Source organism: Synchiropus splendidus, chromosome 18 (genome assembly GCF_027744825.2).
Source record: "Synchiropus splendidus isolate RoL2022-P1 chromosome 18, RoL_Sspl_1.0, whole genome shotgun sequence".
NCBI lineage: Eukaryota > Metazoa > Chordata > Actinopteri > Syngnathiformes > Callionymidae > Synchiropus > Synchiropus splendidus.
The window spans coordinates 11,209,033-11,234,288 of record NC_071351.1 but is presented as its reverse complement, the minus strand read 5'-3'; the positions used below and the strand labels follow the sequence as shown (position 1 = coordinate 11,234,288).

Here is a 25,256-nt window from a genome sequence, read left to right as displayed (position 1 = left end):
TAGCAACAGAGGCTCAAGCGCAGGGAGCGGAGTTTACACTGCCAAGCCTTTGAGTCCGACGCAACTTCACACTTAACCAAGGCTTTAAGACAAGCCATCAAAGCCGGGCCGCCCAAGCTCCTGTCGCGCTAACAACCTGTACTTGTTTTGTCACGATCAATATTGCAGGGACTAAAGCCCATCATTAATTCATGGCCATGAAAACATGTTGGCGGGTTGGGGAGGGGCGCCTCAAACAGAAGGCAGCCCCTGCGCTCCACATGGGATCATTTCAGGGGGTATAATGTAATTCCATCATCAGTATTAATAGTATGGGCCCATCCGAGACCACATACCCCGGCTGCTGCGGCAGGACGGCTTTTTTGCCGGTGGAATATTTATAGCTGTGCATTAAAAGTGGATTCAAGGGTTTAAGTGTACCGTTGCAACACCGCTGCCGTTCCTTTGTCAGGGCCTGTCCAAAAAATGTAGCGCCCGCAGCTATTTGCAGGCCTTCGTTGAAAACGTGAGCAGCAGTTGTCATGAGAGACGCGCAGAAAAGTCCGTCTCTATCGTGATAACTGACCGGTCGCACAATAAAGGTGAGCAGACTGATTGTGTCTATTGAAGAGCAAGCTGCTGGATTCGTATTTTATAGCAGAGATTTATCACCATATTCACAAGCTGAACTCCGCTGCCACCTCCTGGTTGTGTCGTTATTCACAGCTACGCCACGTTCAGGCTTCCTGTTTGCGCCATACACAGCATGAGCAATAACATTTCATGGCACCTTATAAACCAAATGTAAAATAAACTGAAAAAACCTTATAGAATTATTACACCTTTTGTATTTACAGCTTGGTGCCCAGTCACAGATCTGTGCTAAAGTCATGAAATATAACTGTATTTCTCATCTTATATTTAATATTTCATAAAACTGAATGATAATTCCATAATACAAGTCAGAAATGTTTCACATTATGAAATAAAACTTTGTGAAAGTGCTAACTTAAAACCTCATGTAGTAACCATAGCAACCGTGGATCGCCACATTTTGTTTATTGATGTAACTGGGCGTGTTAAAGAACCAGCTCAGTGTATGAACCACTGCACCCCAAGCAATTAGGGGACATTTTTAATGTAAATATTTGCCTTTTGTTGTATATTTTGGTGTCATTGATTAGTATTAATTTCCAGAAGATACACATCACTAACTGAATCAGTTAACTGAATTACAACCCACAATATCACAAATATTCTCATGTGGAAACCATTGCAATGTCTTTTTTTAGCCCATTTATGAATGCACACATTATGCTATAATTTTTTGAAATTAAAATTTGTTTTTTATTACCTCTACTTGACTGCACTGAAGTCGTTTTTCACCACAAACTGCTGCATAAACCTCATGATAACATTCCTCCCCCACAATTTCTAACTTTCTTTTATGTTTTTAAGTGGAGGAGTGGGGTGAGGGCATTCGGGAACGATCATTTTAATGGGCAAAAGGAGGAATGTTTAGGTGAGAAAAAGCCTCCTTTAAATGGTTGATTGACCAGATCTGGTTCATTTACAAGCCTTTCAAAACCCTCACTTCCTCTGGTTGTTGCTTTTTAACAGTGAAAACAGCAGCTTAAGAATGCCCACGCTGTTAAAGCAGCCTCAACCGGCACATTTTGGAACTGAGGTTCCACCTATACAAGTCTCTTATGCCCCACGTTTCCTGATACCAGGCCCTTTATACACCACTCAGCCGGTCTCTGTCTGCATCTTCCTTCAAATAAACCCTTTGTTGGGCCACGGTTCTGGGTAAAGAGAAGACGTTTCCATGTGCTACAAGTATTGGAGGGAGTCAAATGTGATATGTTTTCGGATCAATTTAATCCCTGAAAACAACTCACACTCGATGTGAGAGGAAGAGAAAGAAAACAGGTAAAATACCACTCTACTTTATTACCAGGGGAATTGAAGGACATTTAAAGCCAACAAACAAATGAAATACAGCCTCAGGTTAAAATGCACAAACAAAACCTTCTAACTCTGTTGATCGAAAACAATTCCCAGGTTCTTCACTTGAGTTCCGTCTGGAAGATTATTTACATTAAAAGGAGTCCACTGGTTACTACTCCAGACATCATGCCATAAACCGAATGAGTAAAAAAACAGCGCAAAGAATAAACAATAAATTAAAGTGTAACTACATGAATACCAGGAGAGTGTAATTGAGGGTGTGTATGACACGAAGTAAAGGGAAGAACACATGATTAGCTTATTAAAAGAATACTTCTTGCTATTTACTACAGTAGAGTACAAGCTGGCGTATTCACAGCGCACAGGAACCAGAGTGGAGTTGGTTTTGATTCAAAGAAAACATCTACAACCACGATTTTCCCTGAGAACAAGTTTTGGTTCAGTACTTATTCAGTGTACTCTCATTATATCTAATCATCTTATATTTTTAGATTCAGAACAAAGGATTTCTTCAAAAGGTATCGCTGTCAATTTAAGGATGTTTCTCCTCACATTGTACATTGAGGCCTTTCACACCAACACGGTTCTCAAACAGCCTCATTGTGGTGAGCAGTTCTACAAAGTCAGAACAGAAAAGAGAGACAGAGCTGTATAAAACAGAGTCGCAATGTGTCGCCGTGGCTTTATCTTAAGTTTTACCCTGATTTAAAACCTATTAAAGGAGTAAAACAACAGTGAATTTCTGTGCATATTATTTATGATCAGCAGGAAGAAGGTTGAGTGTTTGCTCTTGTTTATTATTAACCTCAACCTCAGCGTGAGCGTCCTGAACTCAGGTCCCTCGACGATTTGCCTTCTGCTAGTTCTCAGTGTCCACATCCTCCTCTTCCCTCTCCTCTTCCTCCGACTGATGCTTCTCATCTTGGTCGCTGTCGTCAGAGCCTGACGGACAAACAGCAAACATCAAATGGAAGCATAAGCAGAATGAGACTTGCGCTCCGACACAAAAGAGTTCTCACCATCAATCACTATCTCGCCACCATCCTCCCCGTCCTCCTCAGCCTCCTCCATTCCATCTTCTTCTTGACTTTCATCTGACAGGGGACATGTTTTTCAGCAATGCATTCACCCTTTCAAAGTATTTTTGGCAATTCAAACAAAGCTATAAATGTATAATTTACTTGTGTCTTCAGTCTTGTAGCAGTGAACTGACAGGGTTTTCCATTACATTTCTCAACGCAACAGATTCTGTGATGCGTTCCGACAGTTTTATTTTGGGGTGAAATTACGGCTTTGATGGAGTGCAATGCAATATTTACATTTTATGCCTTTTCAAGAGCAAATGACACCCAGGTATTATTGATACAAAACTAAATTTCACAATACTATAGATTAAGTACTTCACTTGAAGTACTACTTCCATTTATTTTGGGGTCTTGAAGAGTTTTCACAGTTGCATGTGGTTCACTTCGAACATAGCTGAGTCCCAGTAAAAAGAAGTTTCCACATCTTTTAACTTGTGCATGTGATCCTGCTTGTGTTCACCTTAAATCCATCACCGCACAGAATACAAATAAACGTCGGCACACACCTGCACTTCGTTCTCGGTCTTCCTCATCCTCCTCATCGTCGTCGTCGTCCTGACCTCCATCGGCCTTCTGCTCTTCCTCGCCAGGATCCTCTTCATCAGAGTCTGATATCACCACGCAGTCGTCTCCACTGCCGTTGTTTGCTGTTCTGGCTCCACCAGCGGCACTGCAGTAACACAAGACAAACATGTTTCAGTACACTTTATTCCAATGAACTTCATTTTTCTTGTTTTTTTAAAATAAAACACCTTCCCTTTAATGACTTACAACACTGCAGCAGATTTCTCTTGCTGCTAACCTGTGTCTTGTCAACATGAACTATAAAACAAGCTCAGGTTGGACCTCAGAGACCTGCCATACCTGCCGTTCTCCCTGGGTTCCCACAGTGGAGTGAGGTAGTATCGCAGAGGGTCTCTGTGGAGATCATCCTTCAGGATCTGTGGACCAAAAAGTGAGGGACTATCAGTGGATACGTACTTCTCTTTTTGGTGTTTTCCTAAGAGTGTACAAGGATACACTGTCCTGCAGGTGTAAAAATAAAGTAGATTATATGAATTAAAGTAATGCATGGTGTTAAGTGAGGCTTGATCATAAAATATTTTTATTTCCCACTTCATTTCAAGACAGTTTTCAACAGTCTCCCTTTACTATTAGGAGATGGACCGTGTAACTTCCTGGGAACATCTGGAGCATAATTAATGGTTGGAAAGAAGGCTACAACGTTCCTCCCATATGAAAACATACAAGCAAAACCAATGATTCCAGTCCTCCATATAACTTCACTCAAAAGTAAATAATAAGGTCAGCTGTACCTGTGCCACGTCATCTTGCCCGGGGTTGCTATGGTCACCAAACCAGCTGAAAAAGGTCTCGTAGACTCCGCGAGACAACTTCCTGGGTTCACTGTGGGCTGTTAGATTGTGGCCACGATGCCATAAGATGGGGTTGGAGAAGGACATGGCCTGACCTTAAACAGAGATTTGAGAAACAAGAATTGGTGTGAACACAAGCTAAAGAAAGCAATATCCCAAATGTTTCCACACATTCTTACACACAGGAATCTGTAAAAGCAATTATCGCGATGATAGGATTCAGTTGCACAGTTACCAAGTATAGAATAATTTGGATTTAAACATTTAATATTGTGCACAAGTTCTTGTGACTGCATCTATAGCTCACCTCCCACCCCGAGGTGCAGCTCCTTCATGATGATGTTGTTCTGGAAGTAAGGGTTCCTTCTGAAGTGGAAGCGAATCCGAAAACCCAGCTTGTTGTTCTTGACTGACTCAACCTACAAAAGACATTGGTTTTTCAATTAAACCACACTTCTTTTTGTCTTACAAGGAGCTGTATTTATTTTTTTACCTCCAGATCTGTCATGTAGCTGAGAGCATCCTCATCAGTTTCATCGATGTGAGCAGATAGATGGGGGTGGTTCAACAGCTTGCAGGTCAATTAAGTGAAAATATTGTTGTCACAGTGTGATATATAGAATGTGGGATGACATATAGAGGGAAGTACACAGTGCTCAGTTTAGGATACAGCTGTCACCCAGAAGCCTGGGATTGTTTTGGTGATATTGCTGCGCTGATCCAAATGTGGTTGTCTCAGGCGCCCAATCTTCAAGTCCAACCGCTGGTGCAGTCGTGCACTTTTCTTCTCAAGAGCATCAAGCTTGGTCTGCACCTGAGCCAGGAGAGCCACTGACTGCCTCATTTCCGGCGCCATCTTCACAGAGACAATAGCACACTCGCCATCATCGTTCTCTTCATTATCAGACGGGAAAGATGAGCTCGGTGTGGAGGAAGATCCGCATAAAGAGTCGTCGCCTTCATCAGGAGCCTCGTCCTCTTCTTCTCGATCACTGCTGTGTAAAGATGTGGAGCTATCTGCCACAGCTGCTTGTGTTTTTAAGCCTCCTTTTGACCGCTGCTTGAGTTTACCACTCTGGTTTTGGTGTTTGGGTTTGCCAGAAGTGCCAGCTTTCCCGTCTCCTCCGGTGAGGCTGGCGAGTGCTTCGGCTGCAGCGATAGCTGCGGAGTCAGACTGGTGGAGGGATGGGGTTGATGATCGCTCTGGTTCTGGGGTCTGCTCGGCATCGCCGGGTGTCAGTTCATGAGGCGGTCTCCCGCTGTGGGAAGGCGCTTCAGCATCAGTTTTGGAGTTGTTGGCGGATGTTGTGTTCTCTGTAGCGACCTTCTCCCCAACATCTGCTCCGCTTTCCTCTCGTGCACATGCTTCTGCTCCCTCTGCTTCACTGTTTCTCCAACTTTCCGATGGTTTTTCATTTGAAGTGTCAGCGACTTTTGTGGACTTGTTGGGAACAGAGTCGACTTCATCGTTGTCGGATGATTGACAGCGCTTCCTCGATGCGGAGTCAGTGGAATGTTTGCAGTCTGTCACTTCACTCATGCTAGCTGACAAGTAAAACTGCTAACAGGGTGGTCGCCCGGGAGCGTAAATTGCAAACCAACGAGTAAGTCTAGATCACGAATGCTTAAGCTACTTTAATAACCGTAGCCTGTTGCGTGTTTAAGTGTAACATCCCCAACAGGAAGCTGCTCTCCTCCCGCTCAGGCCTTGCGACGAAGCTAATGCTACTTAGCTTACGTTATCCAATTCGCGCGTCCACACAGTGACGGCTGCACCGCGTCCATGCGGGTAACAGTTCAACTTGGAATCCTGTGTCCAAATGAAGGCTTTTCGACGCGTTGCGTGTTGAGGATATCGCGGCGTTGTTCTTTGAAATAGTTTATTTTAGCATTATACTTTAGCTTACTATCCGTGCGTCGACGTGATAGAAAAACAATCATCTGATTGGCTACGGACCGTCGCGCTTAAACGTTTCAACCAATTACGTTCACGGGTGTGATCACGTGGTCATGTGTGGCTTAGCGTACAAAAAACATACAGAGTCCAGGAGAGGGCAGCATTCAGCCACGAATTCATGTTTAGCGTGACAGGAACGGCACTTGATGGAAATTAAATATGATGTGAAATGTAAATAAATGATAAAATGAAAAAATAAGTAACAATGAAAAGACAAATATATTATTTTTGCACAGGCATTCGGCAAAAATGTTTGCAAGCGTAAATTATTATTTTAAATCCCATAAAATTGTATTGAAATTGTTATATTTACACACAAACGCGAATTACACAAATAAATCAATCTGACTTTTCATGAATAGATTTCTTACCTTCGAATGAATTTATGCTTAATTTATCTCACATTGTGAATACATCACATGACAATTTACAGTTGCTTGACCGTGAAATACCATTTCTACACTGCACGTTTGATGTCCAGCATACATTTTTATTGCTTTTATATATGGGAGATTTTATGCACATTTTCATCTCTTTATTTTGTTTTGATCGAAATTGAGTGGGACATTTTGTCGTTCACATGACATTGCGGGCGCGGAGCGCGCCTGAACCAAGCGAAGGGGGCGCTGCAGGATTGTACCAAGTTCAGAGAGAAATTTGGGGCACGGGAGCTGGTAGGTCAGCGCTAAAATTAGACTGCTGCCACCACAGCAGCCAGCTCCATGCGATTCACAAATACATGTACACCCAGGGATAGGCCATCACAAGGGCTGGCAGCGGAGGCAAGTTTCCACGGGTGACATTTAACGCCATAGGTTGGCGTGAGGGGGGAGATGGGAGTAGCTCCGGATCCATTGGGGCCATTTCTGTACGGATGACGAGTGTGTGACCCACACACATGCGCTCTCACCTGCGGACTCCGAGTGCGCATCTCAGCAGACATGTCGTTTTTAACTATTCCCTGTCAGGAGAACCTCTTCACCACCATTAAACAGTCCAAGTCATCCGAGCAGGCGGAGGACAAGTCCAGAAACAGCGACGAGGAAGAGGAGGACGAGGACGACGATGACACGGAGAACGTGCGCCTCATCCCGAGATGCTCACCGGTGCCCAGGAAGAGAGGGTCGTCCATTCACGACGAGACCGCCGAGTACATGCGCATCCACCAGGCGCTCTCCGCGGGGAAGAGAGTGTCATTTGCGGACACGACAGGGGGCGATCTGGTGGATGTGAAGGAGTTTGTGGCGTTCGACTCGGACGATGAGGGCGAGAGATGGGACGAGGAGCGAGCCAAGTATCGGAGGCCCGACCAAGAGCCGACCTATCACGTGCACCCGGAGTTCAACTCTCCCACCGGCAGCGCTCTGCTGCAGGCGGTGCACAGAAGCAAGGTGGAGGTGGAGAAGCTTTCGTGTGTGGAGAGCGAGCCTCTTGCCTTCACAGGAATCGTGAGAGTGTTGAACATCTCTTTTCACAAAGCTGTTTATATCAGGTCCACCATGGACAACTGGACTACTTACTTTGATCACCCGGCTGAGTACGTCCAGGGATCCTGTGATGGAGACACCGATCAGTTCTCCTTCAGGTTATCTTTCGCACCTCCCTTCATCACGCACGGCTCTCGGATAGAGTTTGTAGTGCGCTATGAGACTTCAGACGGCGACTTCTGGGCCAATAACTCCTCCATGAATTATGTGGTGACCCTGCTTCTGACCTATGAAGACGATTCCACGCAGTCCAACACAGACATGCAGCAGATAAAGGGAATTTTGAGACCCCCAAAGGCCTACAGGTAATATCCGAGAGACATTTTCACCAGTCAATCTCGAGCCTTGATCTGAGCTGAGCCACGAGCCAAACCCAAATGGAAGTTGAGGTTTCACTTGAGCAGAACCAGAGTCTCATAAGAGAAATCAAAGCGTAGCGACAATGGAGTTGGAGATGAGTGAAAAAGATGGAGCGACTCCATTGGTGGACCCAGCAGCTCTCTGCTCTCAGGAGAACTGATACAGGGGCTGATCAGAATGAAATGTAGGTCAGAAAATAATCAACTTTATGGACAATTCATTCAGAGTGAAGTCAAAAAGAGGGTGTGTATTTCTGAAACCAATAGGGACCGATGTGATGAAAACCAAAAGTGCATTTTCATAGCAGCAGATGGGTTCAGCTGAATGTTTCATTGGTGCCACAGCAGTAAACAGGTTAAATACCAGGGGCAATTGTCAGCACTCGCACCTCTTTAAAAGATGCTAACTCATGAGTGCGAGTGGTGATGCAGCACATCAGCTGCTGGACGCCTTTTGCCTTCTAATTCCCAGTGAGGCTTTGTTGCCTTAATAGAACATTGAGTGTTTTTCCACTGCCTGGAAACTGTGTCCCTCGAGTCGGAAGTTAAAGCCAGTTGTAACAAACACAAGGCTTGTTTCATGCTAGTAAAGGTTGCTTCATTTTTGGCCCCTGACTGTCGAGTGATAAAAGACTGCGGTGAATGCTAGTCATCCAGTGTTGTGAGTGTTGTGAGGAGATGATCAAAATAGGCAAAGGGTTGGTGTCGTTTTACATCCTGGCGTTTCCCTGCACTTGTTTAACTTTGACCTTTGCAGTTCGACTCAACATCTGAATGGGCACATCATGAAATACTTCTAAGTCTTCTGTCAACAGGCTGGCCACGTGCAAAGCTCAGAGCTGTGAGGCCACTGAAATGTACGTTCAATATTGTGCACATGAAAAATGGAACATGAAGATTAACAGATTTGGAGGGAAAATAAAACAAACCTTCCCCTAATCTTTCTGAACTCAAAGCACAAGGGAACCGGCCAGTGGCAATATTTCAGGTCACCCATGAGAGCTTGAACTGAAAATGCCACAATATAATGCCATGTCAATAGCATCTGACTCATCACTTATAAATGCTGCTGGATTAGAATAGGAATCACAAAGGGACTCAGAGAGCGCAGACCGCCACCGAGTCGCTCATTCACGTCCATGTCATTTTCAGTTTTATTGCCCTACATTAATTTCATCTTTACAATATAACTCCTTTTTAAGCATAGGCATCCGAATGAATTCCAGCATTTATTATTTTATTTAATTCATTTCATTTGTTGAATAAAAATGATCCATATTTCCCCCTAATCTTTCTGAATAAGAATGAGCAAACTAATTCACTAATAGTCTGAATACAATAAACCAAAATAAAGGTAAACTATTGTGTTTTAAAAAGCCACTTTGTTTCCCTCCTTGCTCACAGCTTCAGAGAAAGACGCCAAGGGTTGCCAACTATTTTACATTTTAGAGTCAATGCTACAGCTCTAACAACTTTTAATACAGATCCTAGGTTGTCAGTCAGCTCTATTTGCGTTGCTCCTGTCACATGCTGCTCACATGTCTTGACCTTTTCATCCAACCTGGCATCCTTTGCTCTGCTCTAGGTCAAGTTACCATTCTCTTCATTTGCCTGTGTTTCGCCCCAGGTCTGATTGGATCAAACAGGATGGAATGTTAGCAGTAGCCTCGATTACATTTGCTTATCACTCACACAAAAGGACTGAACATCAGTCAGTTCGACTGTTTTGCTGACCTTTAGTCAAAGCCAGTCAGATTTCACTGTGTTATTCATCACCACAACAGTCTAATCATCGCAGCTGAGGCTTGACTTTCAACCACTGGACCTGTTTCAGAGGCTGTGAGCTTCTCTGCCAGCTAAATATCTTAAGTTCAAAAGACGACAGCTATTGAATATGAAATCCAAAGCCTCACTTAGCCTCCTTATCTGGAGTGTCTGTCAGTTAGTGCGACAACAATGACCTCATACTTCACGCTTTAAAGGTCCAAAACATGAAGACAGTGTGAAGCGAGGAGATAAGATCCAAATCTCTGTACAGTCATGGAAATATTCTTTCAATTTGGAAATTCTAAATGAAACATTTAAATATTTGGAGTTGACAAAAGAGAGAGGCAGTCGGCTTGTCACCCTGGGGACAGAAAAGCACCAGAGAAGCGGACCATGAGCCTCTGAGAACTTTAAATCCTGCAACCTGGCAAAAATGTGAAGCTCAATCTGAAGCCAGTCAAGTCAGCCAAAGAAGCAGCTTCTGCAGGGAAGTACGTCAGCAAGAGGTCTCTGTTAATATTGGAGTTATTACCTCGTGATCTAGAACCTAGAACCATATTACACACTTATGTAGAGATACCTAAAGTTTGTACCGGACTACCTGTGAGATTCAGTGATGTAGATACTGAAAAATTGCCATCTAAAGAGTTTCATTTCACTGGAAGAGCACAAACATAAGGTTTATGTTTATTGGGTTTAAATGAAAGGTACTGGATTCATGTGATCATTGGCGTCAGTTAACTTCGCCATATTGTCCCAGCCACACATGAATCCAGGAAGCCATCGTGACCCCGGTTATTTTCAGCAGTACAGAAAATTCCGACAGTCCTGAAGGCATCACCCGCACGTATCTGACATCCGTAGTTCAGCGCTTCACCCGAACGTATGGAGAGAAAGAAATGAAGAAAAGCAACGAAAGAAAACCAAACCACCGTTACGTGCAAAAAAAAATTATTGTAGACGAATAAACTCAGATATCGTAAATATCTTGATCTATGGTGGCCTGAAGTGGACAAAAAGTAAGTCTCACTAAAGTCACTTCTCAAAACAAACTGACATTCTTGTATGACACCTTATTCACTTCTGATTTACTGCACTTTGCTTGGTTAGAATTCTTAAAGAGGTTTATGCAGTCCAAAATAGGCAAAGTAATCCTGAAACTCTCGTTGCTGCTTACATTCAGCTCATTATTATAGTTGCTATCATTTTGCCAGACAAAGGAAGACATATGTTTTTAATGCAAAAATATTTTTACGACTATCAATATCTATAACCCCTGTTCCCTCTCCTTCAGTGATGTGAATGATTTCGACTCAGAAGATGAAGAGGAAAACAACAAAGGTAGAGAAGAGATCAACAATTTATTGGGATAAAAATATCATATTCTGACAAAAAGGCACAAAAAAAAAGTCATTGTTTGTTAATATCAGATACTGAATGCTGTTTTGTCCTACAGAATCAGCATCAGAACCTGCTGACCGTGCATTTCCCATGGAGTCAGAGATCGATGTTGAGGTAAGAATCTGGTTTTAAAAAAAAGAGCAGATCTGTAGAACCTAAGCTTTTTAAGTCATCTACTGAAACATATTTGATCAGCAGCATTATAAAGTGTATTTGCTTGTGAGAAAGCTTTTTATTGGCTGCCTGCTTTAAGACCATCACTTAGCAATGGTAGAATGATTTAAAGTTTTCACAGGTAAGCGACCTCCTCATCCTTCAGTGACATGTGCCCAGAGAACATGAGTCTTGAATAACCTGACATCACTGGCTTTATATTGTTCACAGCTCATTGAAGCTTCAGCAGCAACTTAGGTAACGTTGGGCTTCTCACCACTGAAGCACGACTCCCTCGGCTGCCTAACCGTTCCGTCATGCATGCTGGTCATGTGGTTGCCGTTCACCATTTCACATGTGACTAATGCGCACTAATATCAGTCCACCCGGGTTATGTCTCACTTCATTAACGTTTTATCATCCAACCTGTGACTTCGCCTTGTGGTGTAGATGGAGTACTGCATGTGTATCCTACATTTTATTTTACAGACGGGCTCAGAAAAACATGCTTTTATTGATCTAAAAAAAGTGAAGTATAAGAGATCGAATGGGAATACCAGAGTGCACTAACAAATAATAAACATATGTGAGTTTAGCAAACCAAAAACAAGCGTAGCAGAAGGGAAATAATGGATCATAAGTGAAATTATGTTTTTTCAAATGGAGCCTCTGTTTAGTTTAGTGTAGAAGCTGGCTGTACTGTATGTGCTCATGTGAAAGTGTTATTTTGAAGGAATTGTAGGCCACAGAAAATGTGTAGCCAAAACTATTTGTCTTATAAACTGAACTAAAAAACCCTCCTCGACCTCCCAGACCTTGCAAAAATGCTGGACCTCAATCACTTCACTGCTGAGTTGATATTTCCACGACCTTCTCCAGCTGTCAGAGGCTTCAAACACAACAGCCGAGAAAGTGAGTGGAACATTGCCTGTCTCTTCAGCTGAAAAACTTTGAAAGACAGAAGAGTAGAAGCAAAAATATTGAGACTAAAAAAGTCTAAGAGTTGACTCACTGCCATGCTTCACTCAGTTTCCTAAACCTTCTGACTTCAACTCACCAAGTACTAACCCCCAATTCATTTGCCACCAGTTCCTAATACTGTATTTAATCACCAATAACTGAGGAAAAATATCCTATGACTTAAAATGCTTTCAAACACATTGGAATATATAATGAAATTTACATTATTTTTGTTTCATCTTTCTCTTGTGGCCAAGCCTGCACCTCTTTATCTGACTTCATGTTGAGGAATTATAAAGTATGAACTATAAAGATAGCAGAAGAGAACAAGTAAAATGCAAAGAAACTGATGTTGTTCAATAAAAGTCGTCTACGTCTCATAACTTTGGGATGGAGGGTTTGTCCACCTTTGACTGTTGATTTTAAAAACACAGGAGCCAGAAAGTGTGGGCAGCCATGCTTTACATTTGAATCCAAAAGTTCAAATCCTATATTTATCGTCTGACAACCCGCACCTGCTCTTGGATCAACATGAGTACGCACAGATGAATCCTGCACTTGGATTTGAGTCTCAATGAAACCTGATTTAGCCTCTGGACTGATGGGTGTCTGTACTGTTGTTCTGTTCAAACTGTGTCGGCATGATCACAGCAAAGCATTAGAACATGCTTTGGTTCCATCCCAGTGTGAAAACACGGTGTACAGGTCACCCTTGCTACCTTTCTCCTTCCTATTGCAGCAGGTGGAAGACCCCCTGTCAGGTGCCCCTGCAGCGACCCAGCAGGAGACTCCACCTGCCGATGGCATCACTCACACTGCATCATCAGAGGAACCTTGTGAGTCCTTTCAAACCGCACCTGACTCATTCCTGCCGTCATCACTGGAACTTCTGAGTGAGTCAGACAGCCACGCACCAGAAATGAGTCCAACAACTCCACCCAGCTCCTGCCTGGACCCAGAGAATCCAGGGAGAGCGGAGGAAGCCACTCCCTTAGATGTTCCCTCCACAGAGGCGTGTAGCCACACTCAGACTTTTCAAGCTTTCATGTCTCCAGGAAGTGAAGAGGATGTTTCAGTGCCGCTCAGTGAAGAACCAGAAGAATCACTGAGCTATGACGAAAGTGACCACTCCCCCTCCTCACCCCCCGATGAACACCACTATGTCTCCCCTTTGGACAAGCAAGAAGACGCTTCTCAAACATCAGAGAGGCCTGCAGAGTCTGATCAAAACATGAATCTAATGCCATCCGTCTATCTGCTGGGTGGAGTGGTCTTCTTCACCATGGTGTGGCAGGAACCCAGCGTGCTCGTCTCGACTGCACTACTTTTGCTTTTGCATCGTTTGTGATGGCATTTCTGATCCAGTTCTGTGCCTTCTTAGCTGCTAGCTGTTGATCTGTGGTGTCAAATAAGTCTGTTGTTCACGTTTGTATTTGTTGCGTAGCATCAAACTTCACACTGCTGCAGAGCAATAGCAGAGATGAACTCAGCTTTAACTACAGGCTCACTGGTCACCGGCTTCTAAAATGAAATCATAGCACTTTCCCCCCTTTTTTTGAACGAACCTGGTACCTCATTTTCACTCACTAAGCAAAAGAATAAAAAGGTAAACTTACCTAAATAAAGTAGTGGGCGTTGGCCTTGCACCTCATAGTACCTCCATAAAGCAATACAGTGCATATATTTATTTTTATTTTACATTTTATTGATCATTTTTTGTTACTATCTTGAGTAAGAGTCTCTTCAGAGTGCACTATTACATGTCACCTTTGAAATATAAATCAGTATATTGTAATTTTTCACCTACATAAATGATAAGGTATTGAGATGTGAGGGAATTATCGGTGGCTCAGCAAGAGTTTGAGAAAGACTAGCTATAGTAAAGACGTGGTACGGCTCAGGAGATGTCTGAGGTAAATACGAAATAGCTGTTTGGATTAACCATCTGCTGGTTGCTAGCTGAAACTTGGAGAAGAGGTTGTGATGGTAACTAGTAGGTTTGAAAGAATAAAAAGATACAGATGTTTTGATACGTTTGATCATGGCTGAGGAGGTTTGACATGACCGTGATCCAGTATGTGATCCAGGAAGGTGTTTAATGGAAGTAAATCAGAGCAAGGTCTGGGGGCCATATGTGGCCATTTGCTTTCATTTATGCGGCCCTAAGGGAGGTCAGAGTAAACATCATTTATTACAAATAGAATTCTAAACAGAACCCAATAGTTTTTGGCTATTTGAAAATAAAGGCCTAAAATTATACATATATATATATTTTTACATTGTTTTTCTGTAGATTGGAAATTAAAATCTTGATGTAAATTATTGTCTGTAAAAATAAATACGTAATATATATTGAAAAAATACCTTGGAATAAAATGCCTTTATATTATTATTTACATGTTTTATATATCATAGAATATTCATAAGCCACATTGAGAATAAAATATATTTAAACTGCAAAATATATAATCAAATATAACATTTTTTTACGTTGTTTTGTCACATTTTCTCTGTCCCTCTGTCTGGCTTGACAGCCCAGAACAACAGTATAAAATATGGTCCTTTAGGAAATTTATTTATTTGCCAACAAATCAAAGCTTTTAAGATAGTTATTTGTGTGTTTAGGGTGTGGTTTCTGAAACATAGTTTCACTTGCCATAAAGCTCAGAAGGAGCTTGATGCTGCTAAAGAGAGGGAGCCGTACCGACTGACCCATCAGCCTGTAAACACCTTCCTCCTGTCCTCGTGCTGTAGTTTATATGTCAACCTTCTGAAACGGTTCAACTCACTTGTGTCTGTGTAATGTGTGACCTGTGCACATTGCTGTTTGTGTAGCTCTGTGGTGTTGCTGAACAGGCAACAAAACTCTTTTGTATGATACATATCACGAGGAAGTCAAGGTATAAAAGCACACATAGAATATCTTGTGACTAACTCCTGAGCACCTTCTCCTGCAAATCCTTTCATTATGCAGTCATTTTTGGTGTTTTATGCGTATTTGCGAAACTTTTTTGTGTGAATTGTGTCTTTTATTGAGGACATTGGTGGGGCACTGAAGCATCATTTGCTTGAGGTTGGTGACATGCCTTAATGCGAGTACGGATCGAGCTTCTAAATGAGAGTAAAAGTGTCCGCTATTATGACGGTCTTCCTCTTTTTTCCTGCTAGTGAACCCAAATACTATCTAACTCCTGCAATAGCTTTCTGTTCGACTTTTGATCTGACAACGATAGTTTTGTGCAGTGTGTTGCCATTAAATGTGGATATCACAAGATGTTTCGGCTCAGTTCATTCTGAAGAAGAAAAAAAAGGTCTGCACGGTGAACTAAAATAACATCAGAGGGTTTCTAAAGCCGTGCAGTTGTCACGCAACATCAACATGAGCTGCAGGCCAACACACCTTCCTGTGCATTCAGTGCTACGGCAAGCTGCAGGAACTCTTCCAACCACTAGAGGGCAGCAGATACGATAGATACAGATACGTAAGGCTAAACAAGTATTTATCATCTGAAAGACTGTATGTTGTGTTCACAGATTTAAACAATACATTTTGGGTAAGAGCTGATACTGTGTTATTTTAGAGGTTGTTGAGTGAGTGGGGCCCATTCAAAACTCGATGGTAAACAGCTACTAAACAGTGTGCCACATTTCAAGGTTTCCAGTAGGTCTGTGGTCATAAAATAGATTTCATCATAAGTCAGGTTATTTAACTTTTATGGACATAAAAAACTGATTTATTTAACATTTTACTGTATGACTAGCATTTTTAAAGAACACAACTAGCATTCACAGTTGAGATCAAAATTCTAAAATATCATTTTATGTATAACAGTTTTGTTAGGTGCAAAAAAAGAGGTCCCCCTACATATTGTCACCGCATCAGAACCAGGCATTTCAGAAATTAATTTGGACATCCCTGATGTGGATCATTATCACGGTGAGAGAATAAAGAGCGGGCTAATGCTAAATTAATGGGGAAGAAAAAGTCAATTAAATCATGGGCCAGAGAAACAGCGAAAAGCGATCATAACTCACTGATGAAAATAAAGACAGTAAAGCACGAGTTGCTGTGTGGATGGGGTTGATGAATTAAATCATGGCGAGTTCATAAATAAAGAAAAAGAAATGAATGCTTATAATGAAGAGTAAAGTGACATTGAGCGATGAATGAGTCACGTTATGAATCAGAGGTGAAGAGGAGTGTGTTATTCATGATGTATGATGATGAAGCCTGATGTGACAGAGACGACGGCGATGAGGACGGCAATGTTTAAGGGTCACATGATCAAGAGTGCAGCGCAGAAGAATGGGATAATAAATGGGGCGACAGTTGGATGAAAAGCGAGTGTGATGGGGGGGGTGATATCATGTGGAGGATTATGATCCTCAACAGTAGTAAAGGAAGGAGTAGTGATAAGGAACAATTCATGATCAACAGCGTTGGGTTAAAGATAGTGTGGGGTGAACAGTAGAGGATAATAAAGAGAAGAGGAAGAGCTGATGACTGTTGAGTCATGAAAGGCTTGAAGAATGTTCTGTGCGTCTCGTTGCATTTTTGCCTTTTAAACCTTTCACCTCATAAATAAGGTAATAAGGTAAGGTAATCCCTCGCCATTTTTTGTGTCCATCGGAGATTTTTACTTTCTCATACAGCGGTACCTCGGTTTTCGAACGTCTCGGAATTCGAACAAATCGGAGTTCGAACAAAAATTTCAAGATTTTTTTGCTTCGGATTTCGAACGAAAATCCATAACTCGAACACAAAAACGTGCGCGGACCGATCAGCTGACCCACAACGCACTTTGTTATTGTGTACAACGCAGCCTCTGTATGCAGACGTGTCCCGTTAGCTACATTTACTGACTGTTTTTTCTTCATATTGAGGTGTAAAACCTTTCCTGTCTCCGCACTGGACCGTGGTAGAATGTCACAGGGGAGGCGGTCGCTCTCACTCCAGGGTTTGATGTCCTGTTGTCGGCTGGAGCAGGGACAGGGATGAGGCGAGTCTGGGACAGAGCGTTACTTGGTTTATGACTTTGTCACAGCCAAACTGCACAGAAGCGCACATTCAGAGCTGGACACGCACCGGGCACCTCTTCCCTTCTGGAGAGACGTCACTCACTCGGCAACCCCTCCCACATGCAGCGGCCACACACATAGAGGAACAGCGCACCTGCAGCAGACACTCTACATTCACTCCTGCAAAAGCCTATTTTAAGGCTTGGAACGCATTGTTTCTTTTTCGATTCATTGTAAAGGGAAAAACTGATTCAGATTTCTAACAATTCACTTCTCAAACGACCGTCTGGAACGGATTGTGGTCAAGAACCGAGGTACCACTGTATATGGAAGAATATATCACATATTTTTCATGATATCATCAGGCTGTGAGGCTTGCATTTTATTTATAAGTGCGAGCACTAAAAGGAAGATGAAGAGTGTGTGAAAAAGGTTTAGAAGAACTGTCCACACGCAGGGCTGCTACTTTATCCCAAATAAAAAAAGGTGAAAAGTGGAGTGCGGTGATGGAGACGGTAATAATACTCGGATGACAGGAAGTGGGATCTAAAGAGCGTTGTGTGAAGTGTGTAGTTGTGGAGGTGAGATAAAAATAGTGTGACAGTCAAAGAATGGGGAGAAAATGAGAGGAGGAGAGTCAGGTGGGAGGAAGTGCGTGACTATCGTGAGAAATAAGAAGGATCAAGAAGGCTAAATATTAATGACAGACTTGTGAAATGAGGCTCGGAGTCAACTAAAATTCAAAAGCTCCGCTACCATGATGCTCTCTGCTGCATCGCTCATCCGAACGGCCTCTCTCTCCCCATCGCTCAGCCTCCCGGAAAAAGCCGAAGCGCTCCGTGAACGCACGAGTCGCATCCTCGCGAGCAGCCATAATTGGGATTATTCAGGAATAATTCGCCCATTCCTGCCGTTTTCTTTTTGTCCTTTTTCTTTTTTAGCCACCGGTGTGATGGATCGTGATGTGAGTCGACTGCGTGGGCGATGAAGTGAGTCTCCGGCTGCCGTCTGTGGATTTGTCATCGGAGCAAAAGCCATGTATTTATTCCGCCATGGAGGCTTCGGTTGTGGACAAGTGAAGATGTAGCGAACCTTCGCAGGGGAGCGAAACAAAGCCCGCATCCTCGCCGTCCTCGGGGTCGCCTGCTTTTGAAGGATGAGAGAAGAGAAGCGTCTGTGTGGACGAAACGCTCCGACGATAAACAAGACGCTTCGCTTGCGCGATCTTTTTTCCCCCTTCGTTTTTTGTGTCTCGCTGGCGATAACTGTGGGTGGGTTATTGACATCGTTTGGATAAACGGACACCAGAAACACACAGCCTTCGACGTGATGCAACATCAAATCGGAGCAAGTGAACAGATCCCGTCCGTGAAGCTGTGAAGGAGGGAGGCGAGAGGATATTTTTATATGTGGCAGATCCTCCATCCTGCTCTCTGTTTATCACATCCAGCCCTGCTCGATGAGCCGGCGATGAATTGATGCATAACAGGTGTTGTTGGAGCACCGAAGAGCATGGGGCGTTATTACGATGTGTTTTCATCTCAAGTCAGGCTCCGGTGAAACAAAGACCAGACGTTTTCCTCCAGTTGTTTTTGCGAAGGAGCTCTGGAAAATGAGGGGATGAAAGGTAAGCCACCGTTTCTGTCTGGCCCTCACACACACACACATCTTGCCACCTGTTTTTCTCTTCAGCTGATGTCTCAGGCCTAGCAGACCTAGCAGCCTCCTGATCAGGTGGATTGGTGTTTGTCATGGACGCAGCAGCCGCCGCTGTCAAACACAGACCCAGTCCACTGTCATCCAATAACCTATTGATAATGATCAAGCTGACTTTGGATTCCGATTCCGTGTACATTGTCTCCGTTCTGAGCGATGTGTGTTTGTATGGAAACCATCCAAGCCCCGTCTCGCTCGCACAGACAGCAGCAGCCCAGAGCATCAAATGGTTTCTTACTGCTGGTTGGACATGCGTCGGTTATACTGTGTTTGCTCCATCCCCCTGTACACCCCCATGCATTCACCCAAACACCCACACTCGCACAAAGTATGTGAGCTGTTGTATCTTAGCAACGGGCAAGGTAATTACTGAGAGAGCCAAGGAGCTGGCATGCTGGAGAGCTGCTGCTCTGATCCCAGCCTTAGAGGCGCTGGAAGGCTGCGACTCCCAATCTGTTGCTTTACACATCATTTTCCTTGGTTTGGTTTTTTGTGTGTGTGTAAAATGGTGTGTGTCTGTTCGCAGGCGGGTCTTTCATGTGGAAACGATCCTCACAGTCTCTGCGTGTAAAGACCAGAGAGTGGTGGGAGCTGTGGGAGGATCACTTGGGCGTTTAAGGCGGGCTCTCCAGGAAAGGAGGTAGAATGGCGAACCAGAGCTTTGCCATCGATGGTCCGGGGAGTTTACTGGCTGTGCTGGCGTCACAGAGCGGACTGGGGCGAGGAGGCAGCAGCAGCAGCAGCAGCAGCGACCACAGCGGCGGAATCTCCGCCACAGATGTGTCCGCCTATTTCAAGCTGGTCTTCTTGGGTCTGATCATTTGCGTCAGCCTTGTGGGCAACTTACTGGTCTCTCTGCTGGTCTTGCGAGACAGGACACTTCACAAAGCCCCCTACTTCTTTCTCCTGGATCTGTGCCTGGCCGACGCAGTCCGCTCCGCCGCCTGCTTCCCCTTCGTGCTGGTCTCGGTCCACAACAGCTCGGCCTGGACTTACAGTGCCTTGAGTTGCAAGGTTGTGGCCTTCATGGCCGTGCTCTTCTGCTTTCACGCTGCCTTCATGCTCTTCTGTGTGGCCGTCACCCGCTACCTTGCCATTGCTCACCACCGATTCTATGCCAAGCGCATGACCATCTGGACCTGTGCCGCTATCATTTGCATGGTGTGGACCCTCGCCGTCGCCATGGCCTTCCCGCCCGTCTTCGACGTGGGGACGTACAAGTTCATCCGCGACGAAGACCAGTGCATTTTCGAACACCGCTACCTGAAGACCAATGACACGCTTGGCTTCATGCTCATGCTGGCCGTGGTGGTCCTGGCCACCCACGGCTTCTACGCCAAGTTGCTGCTCTTCGAGTACCGGCACCGCAAAATGAAACCAGTGCAGCTGGTGCCAGCCATCAGCCAAAACTGGACCTTTCACGGTCCTGGGGCCACGGGTCAAGCCGCCGCCAACTGGATCGCCGGATTTGGTCGTGGTCCGATGCCACCGACTCTGCTGGGCATCAGGCAGAACCTACACAATCAGCACCGGCGGCTGCTGGGGATGGAGGAGGTCCGGTCAGAGAGGCGGCTGGGCAGGATGTTCTACACCATCACCCTGCTCTTCCTGGTCCTCTGGGCCCCGTACATTGTGGCCTGCTTCTGGAGGGTGTTCGTCAAGTCCTGCAGCATCCCACACCGCTACCTGTCCATCACAGTGTGGATGAGCTTCGCCCAGGCTGGGGTCAACCCCATCTTCTGCCTCCTGCTCAACGAGGATCTGAGGAAGGTGCTGAGGGCTCACCTGCCCACCTACTGGAGGACTAAACAACACCTTCCCCAAGACGAGGCCTACTGCATCATGTGATCACATAAAGAGAATGTTCCCGAGGGAAAGAGTGGAGAAAAAAAATGCACCTTGGTCAAACATAAGTGTCTCTTGTTGTTTTGCACAACAAAATCACATTCTCCAACAGATGGAACGGTGCCAATTCATGAAAGAATGTGAACTCGAAAGGTAGCTTTCCTGATAACGTACTGTACCATCCACCAGTCGGAAAGATCCAAACAATCGCCAACCAAGTGTGACAGATGCCATTTTAAAATAACGTTGCCTTATTTGAGAGGGAGGCTGAGAATGAATTCCACGTGTGAGATGAAGAACAGAACAGACACTCGCGGGGTGCAAATCCTTAAAGAGACCTGTGTTCCGTCTCTGGGTCGCATCAAGGAACTCAAGGGGTGTGAATGGGCACCCCGGACTCCTTTTTCATGTAACGCAAAGGAGAAAATCAAAATGGACTTTTTCGTTTCTCTTCAAAACATTTCATTAGCTGTTGTGAACCCTGAAGGCTCTAACACGGTTTGTTTTCTTGGACTTGGCTTTGGGCGTGTCAGGTTTCTTTGTATCATAAAAATGCCTGTTTTACCTTTCTTTGTAAGCGATATATGTTAAGCAGATGACACTATTTTCAAATATGACTTAATTTCATATTGTACAGACTGTATAGGAATGTCTGTTCCTGCTTGTGTGTTTTTATATCACGTGTGTGTATGTGTGCGTGTAACATGTAAAGGAAAGACATGGAAGACAGCAGAAGATGGAAGAAAGTGGATTTACAGTTTCATCCTGTGGTCTCAAGATAAAAAAAAAAATGGAGTCATCACTCAAATTTATCTTTTAAACCGGCCTCTCTGATAGAAACTGTCATGAATATGAATGTACTTAATAATCTAAAGCAGCACGGCGCGCCAGTATGCTCCTGGATTCTCCACTTGGCATCAAGGAAAAGAGCGGGGTGACAGTTCAGGAAAAGATTTCTCTACATCCAGTAAATATCCAGGCCTCAATTCAGCATCATCGACCTTAAAAAAACAGCCTTTAATGTTGATATCATTTGCTTTAAATCAGTTGGAGATAAACTTGGAGACTGGTGGCTGAGAAAACAGTGACTCGCGAGTAAAATATCAACGTGTTCCAGTCAGTATCCTCGTAAACATAAAGTGTTTCGCTTCACTCTCTCTCTTGGAACAAAAAGCAAGAGGGATGTGACTCGTAGGTTGCTGCAGAGGCCAGTACCTGATGCTCCAGGAGCGTACGGCGCTAACCAAAACGCTACTTAAAACCTGAATTGGACCGGAATGCTGCTCAAAAAGTGATGATGGTAATTTGAAAAATACTTGTATATTTAAAAAAAAAAGGCGACAGGATTAAGTGAGTCAAGTAATGATGTATATTATATAAAAAAATCAATTTGCAAAACAATATTGATTTGTGAATGATGAGCTTGAGAATGTTTTTAAAGTGCTGTTATGCTCTTACCACGACTCCAACTAAGGACAAGGTGTAGTGGCATCTGACGTGAAGGAAACTTGAATGTGACCCGACCCCCCTCCGAGTAACTTGCCCCGCCCATTTGAGTGTCTGGATCACGCTACGTTCGAAAACCCACATGTCTTAAGGCCGGATGTGACCCCCCGTCTGGAGGAAGGAAACCGCTTCAGACCACATTCAGCTGTCTCTCCAAATCTGATGTGATGCAAACGTCCGACCAGCAAACTCTTCAAAGCGTGGACACTGTACTAGCATGTTCTCCACTGCATTTCATCGAGGCTACAGCCCAGGGAGGGGGGAGACTTGTACACATGTGAATACGGAAAGCGGGACATGAACTGAGGTCCATGGTTTTTACATCTGGCATTCCTTCGCAGAGATGATATTCTGTAACTGTACAGTTTAACTGAGGTGGTTCTTTTGCCCACTCATCAATAAAGACTCTACTTTTGATGCATTTCAAGTACCGGATGTTGATGTGGCTCCAATCGAGAGGGAACGTCATACATTTTCCGGCCTTTTTTTTCTCCGACGTAATAAAAAAAATGTGCGCTGTCACTTAGGCTGTGTACACATGACTGCATAAACTGAAACCAAATCTTTCCTCCTCACTGAGCACTGACCGACAACAAGCAACGTCCCAGAGGGCTGGAGATTTCTTACTTCCAAATCAGAGAGGGACCGTAAGACGAAATCCAGTTTTGTCCTTCAGATGCAATTGAATTCAGTGATGTGCAACCAAAGACGCCGGAGATGATTATGGTCAGAACTTTTCAGGCATTTTGAAGACTTCATATTGTCACTGTGTAGGTCAAAATGGCTGACTGGAGTTAGGTGTGTCAGGAAAAAGCATGTTCATGTTGCTTTGGCTTTCAAAACTGCCATCTTCCCTAACAAGACAGTCAGAACCTGTGCGCCTCCATCCATCAGTCACACCTGTTTGTGACCTCAATACCCGATGAGGCGTTCACTGACCACCGCGTGGTTCTACACTAGCTCTCACAAAAGCACTGCTTGAGATCTGTCAATATATAGTTGACTAATCCCCTCCTTCTAAGAAACCTTCTTCCAGGGGAAGACAGAGGTGCTCCCTGACCAACCAGGAGACACCAGAGAAAACTAGTTCCTCTCCAAGTGGAAGAGCAGCAGCTCTACTCATACTGTGCCCTGCAGAGCTATTGAACAGTCTCCATCCTAACCTCACTTCTGGAAACCCCTCAACATTATGTCATGGATTTTGATCTTCAGTTTCTCCAGACTCAGAAACAAATGGATCCTCTGCCGAGCTCAGACAAGGCTCCTTTAAAAAACGAATCTCCTTCAGAGCTGTTACACAACCATCCATAACAATGGAGGTGATGGAAACTCTGCATGACTGACACTCAGCCACCAGATTCCATATTAAGAGGACAAACAATTTTGAATTAGCGCTCATTTACGTGGAGAGCTTGAAGTGAAAGGCTTTTAACAGCAGAGCATTAACAGGTTGTATGAGACTGCCTCTCCGTAAGTAATGCCGAGGACTCATCAGGGCTTATTTTTAGTCTCCTTCCCACTTCCCACCACAACAAAGGCCGCCTTACTCATTTGTGAGAACTAGTCCTTGTCCACTGCGGGCGCAGAATATGCTGAATTGTGCAGGGCCTTGTTATGCTGTCGGAAAATTGGCCCATTTCAAACTCAGCTTTCCCTGTATAAACACGCCAGTCCCCAACATTTGCTGCAGCGAATATTCTGGAGCCAAATAAAAACATTTTTATATGAAAGTCATGCTGCTGAAAATGATAGATGACTGCAAAATTGGGTGATTCCGTATGGAGTCATCTGTGAATGCACAGAGCAGAGATGCGTCCCAAGTGCCTGAATCACCTCAAAGCAGGTGCATTCATCACAATGCTATTTGAATGCTACACCCCTCACTTGAAAACAAAACATTAGGAGACCAGGAAACCTGTAGAGGTTCTTCAAAGACCTATGGAAGTGTCAAGTTTAGAGCCGATTCCATTGGCTTATCTGAGCCTCTCATGGATGAAGCAGCTTCCGACCCGACTATCCATCAACATAGGTGAGACAGGATCGAAGGAGGCCCATCCAAAGCCTTGCCAAGACAGATCGACATGTCTAAAGGTTTGGCGAAACACGGCCCACCACTACTTCACAACGGAGCAGTGTTCACCAGCATCATTCCACTTGAATCAGTACCAGTCTGGATACATTAAAGACACATTACTTTTGCAGCAGCCAGAGTAGAAACATCAAGTACTCAGCACACATTTGGACCCCATGATGGAGTTGGATGTTGAAAGTCTGCAGGATTGATCTTCAGCACGAGGAATTTACTCATTGAAAGTAAATGTCACCGCGATCCATCATTTTAGTCTCGAACCTACAGAGCCACTCGCCGGCCTGCGGCATGAGAGCGCTTGGAAATATCATTATTGATGTGATTAACGTGAACAATGGACACACAGGTGAGGAATGCAGTCATTTCACCGGGAGCAAAAGCGAGAAGAGGTCAAGGAAAAGACCCACAAGGCAACTCTATAGTGGGCAAAAACCTCATGATACAACACATCACAATACTTCATGACCACAATATTGTGAACAAAAAATAACACAATTTAAAGGACAACTCATATATATATATATATATATATATATATATATAGCCATTTTTTGCTGGTAGAGATCATCATATGCGAGAGTGTTCA

General features: G+C 44.0%; 3 protein-coding genes across 5 annotated transcripts; 2 read left to right on the top strand and 1 right to left on the bottom strand.

Moving 5' to 3' along the window:
• Nucleotides 1-1,912: 1,912 nt before the first annotated feature.
• tspy (testis specific protein Y-linked) lies at nt 1,913-6,355 on the bottom strand. Its single transcript, XM_053849449.1, has 8 exons — nt 5,082-6,355; nt 4,905-4,982; nt 4,719-4,830; nt 4,352-4,506; nt 3,900-3,976; nt 3,542-3,705; nt 2,970-3,044; nt 1,913-2,892 (listed from the first exon to the last, which is right to left on the bottom strand). Exons 1-8 carry the CDS (start codon nt 5,949-5,951, stop codon nt 2,810-2,812), a joined length of 1,614 nt encoding a protein of 537 aa, XP_053705424.1. The 5' UTR covers nt 5,952-6,355; the 3' UTR covers nt 1,913-2,809.
• A 669-nt stretch (nt 6,356-7,024) lies between these two features.
• si:ch211-167b20.8 (protein phosphatase 1 regulatory subunit 3A) lies at nt 7,025-15,769 on the top strand. 3 transcript variants are annotated; one of them, XM_053850400.1, is made up of 5 exons: nt 7,025-8,160; nt 11,276-11,322; nt 11,438-11,496; nt 11,767-11,793; nt 13,235-13,379. In XM_053850400.1, the coding sequence occupies exons 1-4, from the start codon at nt 7,310-7,312 to the stop codon at nt 11,791-11,793; spliced, it is 984 nt and encodes a 327-aa protein (XP_053706375.1). In that variant the 5' UTR covers nt 7,025-7,309; the 3' UTR covers nt 13,235-13,379. The 3 variants fall into 3 exon arrangements, with proteins under 3 accessions (XP_053706375.1, XP_053706376.1, XP_053706374.1); XM_053850401.1 differs by having other exon boundaries at nt 13,238-13,327; XM_053850399.1 differs by lacking the exon at nt 11,767-11,793 and having other exon boundaries at nt 13,235-15,769.
• A 2,492-nt stretch (nt 15,770-18,261) lies between these two features.
• Nucleotides 18,262-24,424, top strand: LOC128749729 (probable G-protein coupled receptor 173). Its single transcript, XM_053849605.1, has 2 exons — nt 18,262-19,141; nt 19,757-24,424. Exon 2 carries the CDS (start codon nt 19,876-19,878, stop codon nt 21,076-21,078), a length of 1,203 nt encoding a protein of 400 aa, XP_053705580.1. The 5' UTR covers nt 18,262-19,141; nt 19,757-19,875; the 3' UTR covers nt 21,079-24,424.
• The last annotated feature ends 832 nt before the right edge of the window (nt 24,425-25,256 follow it).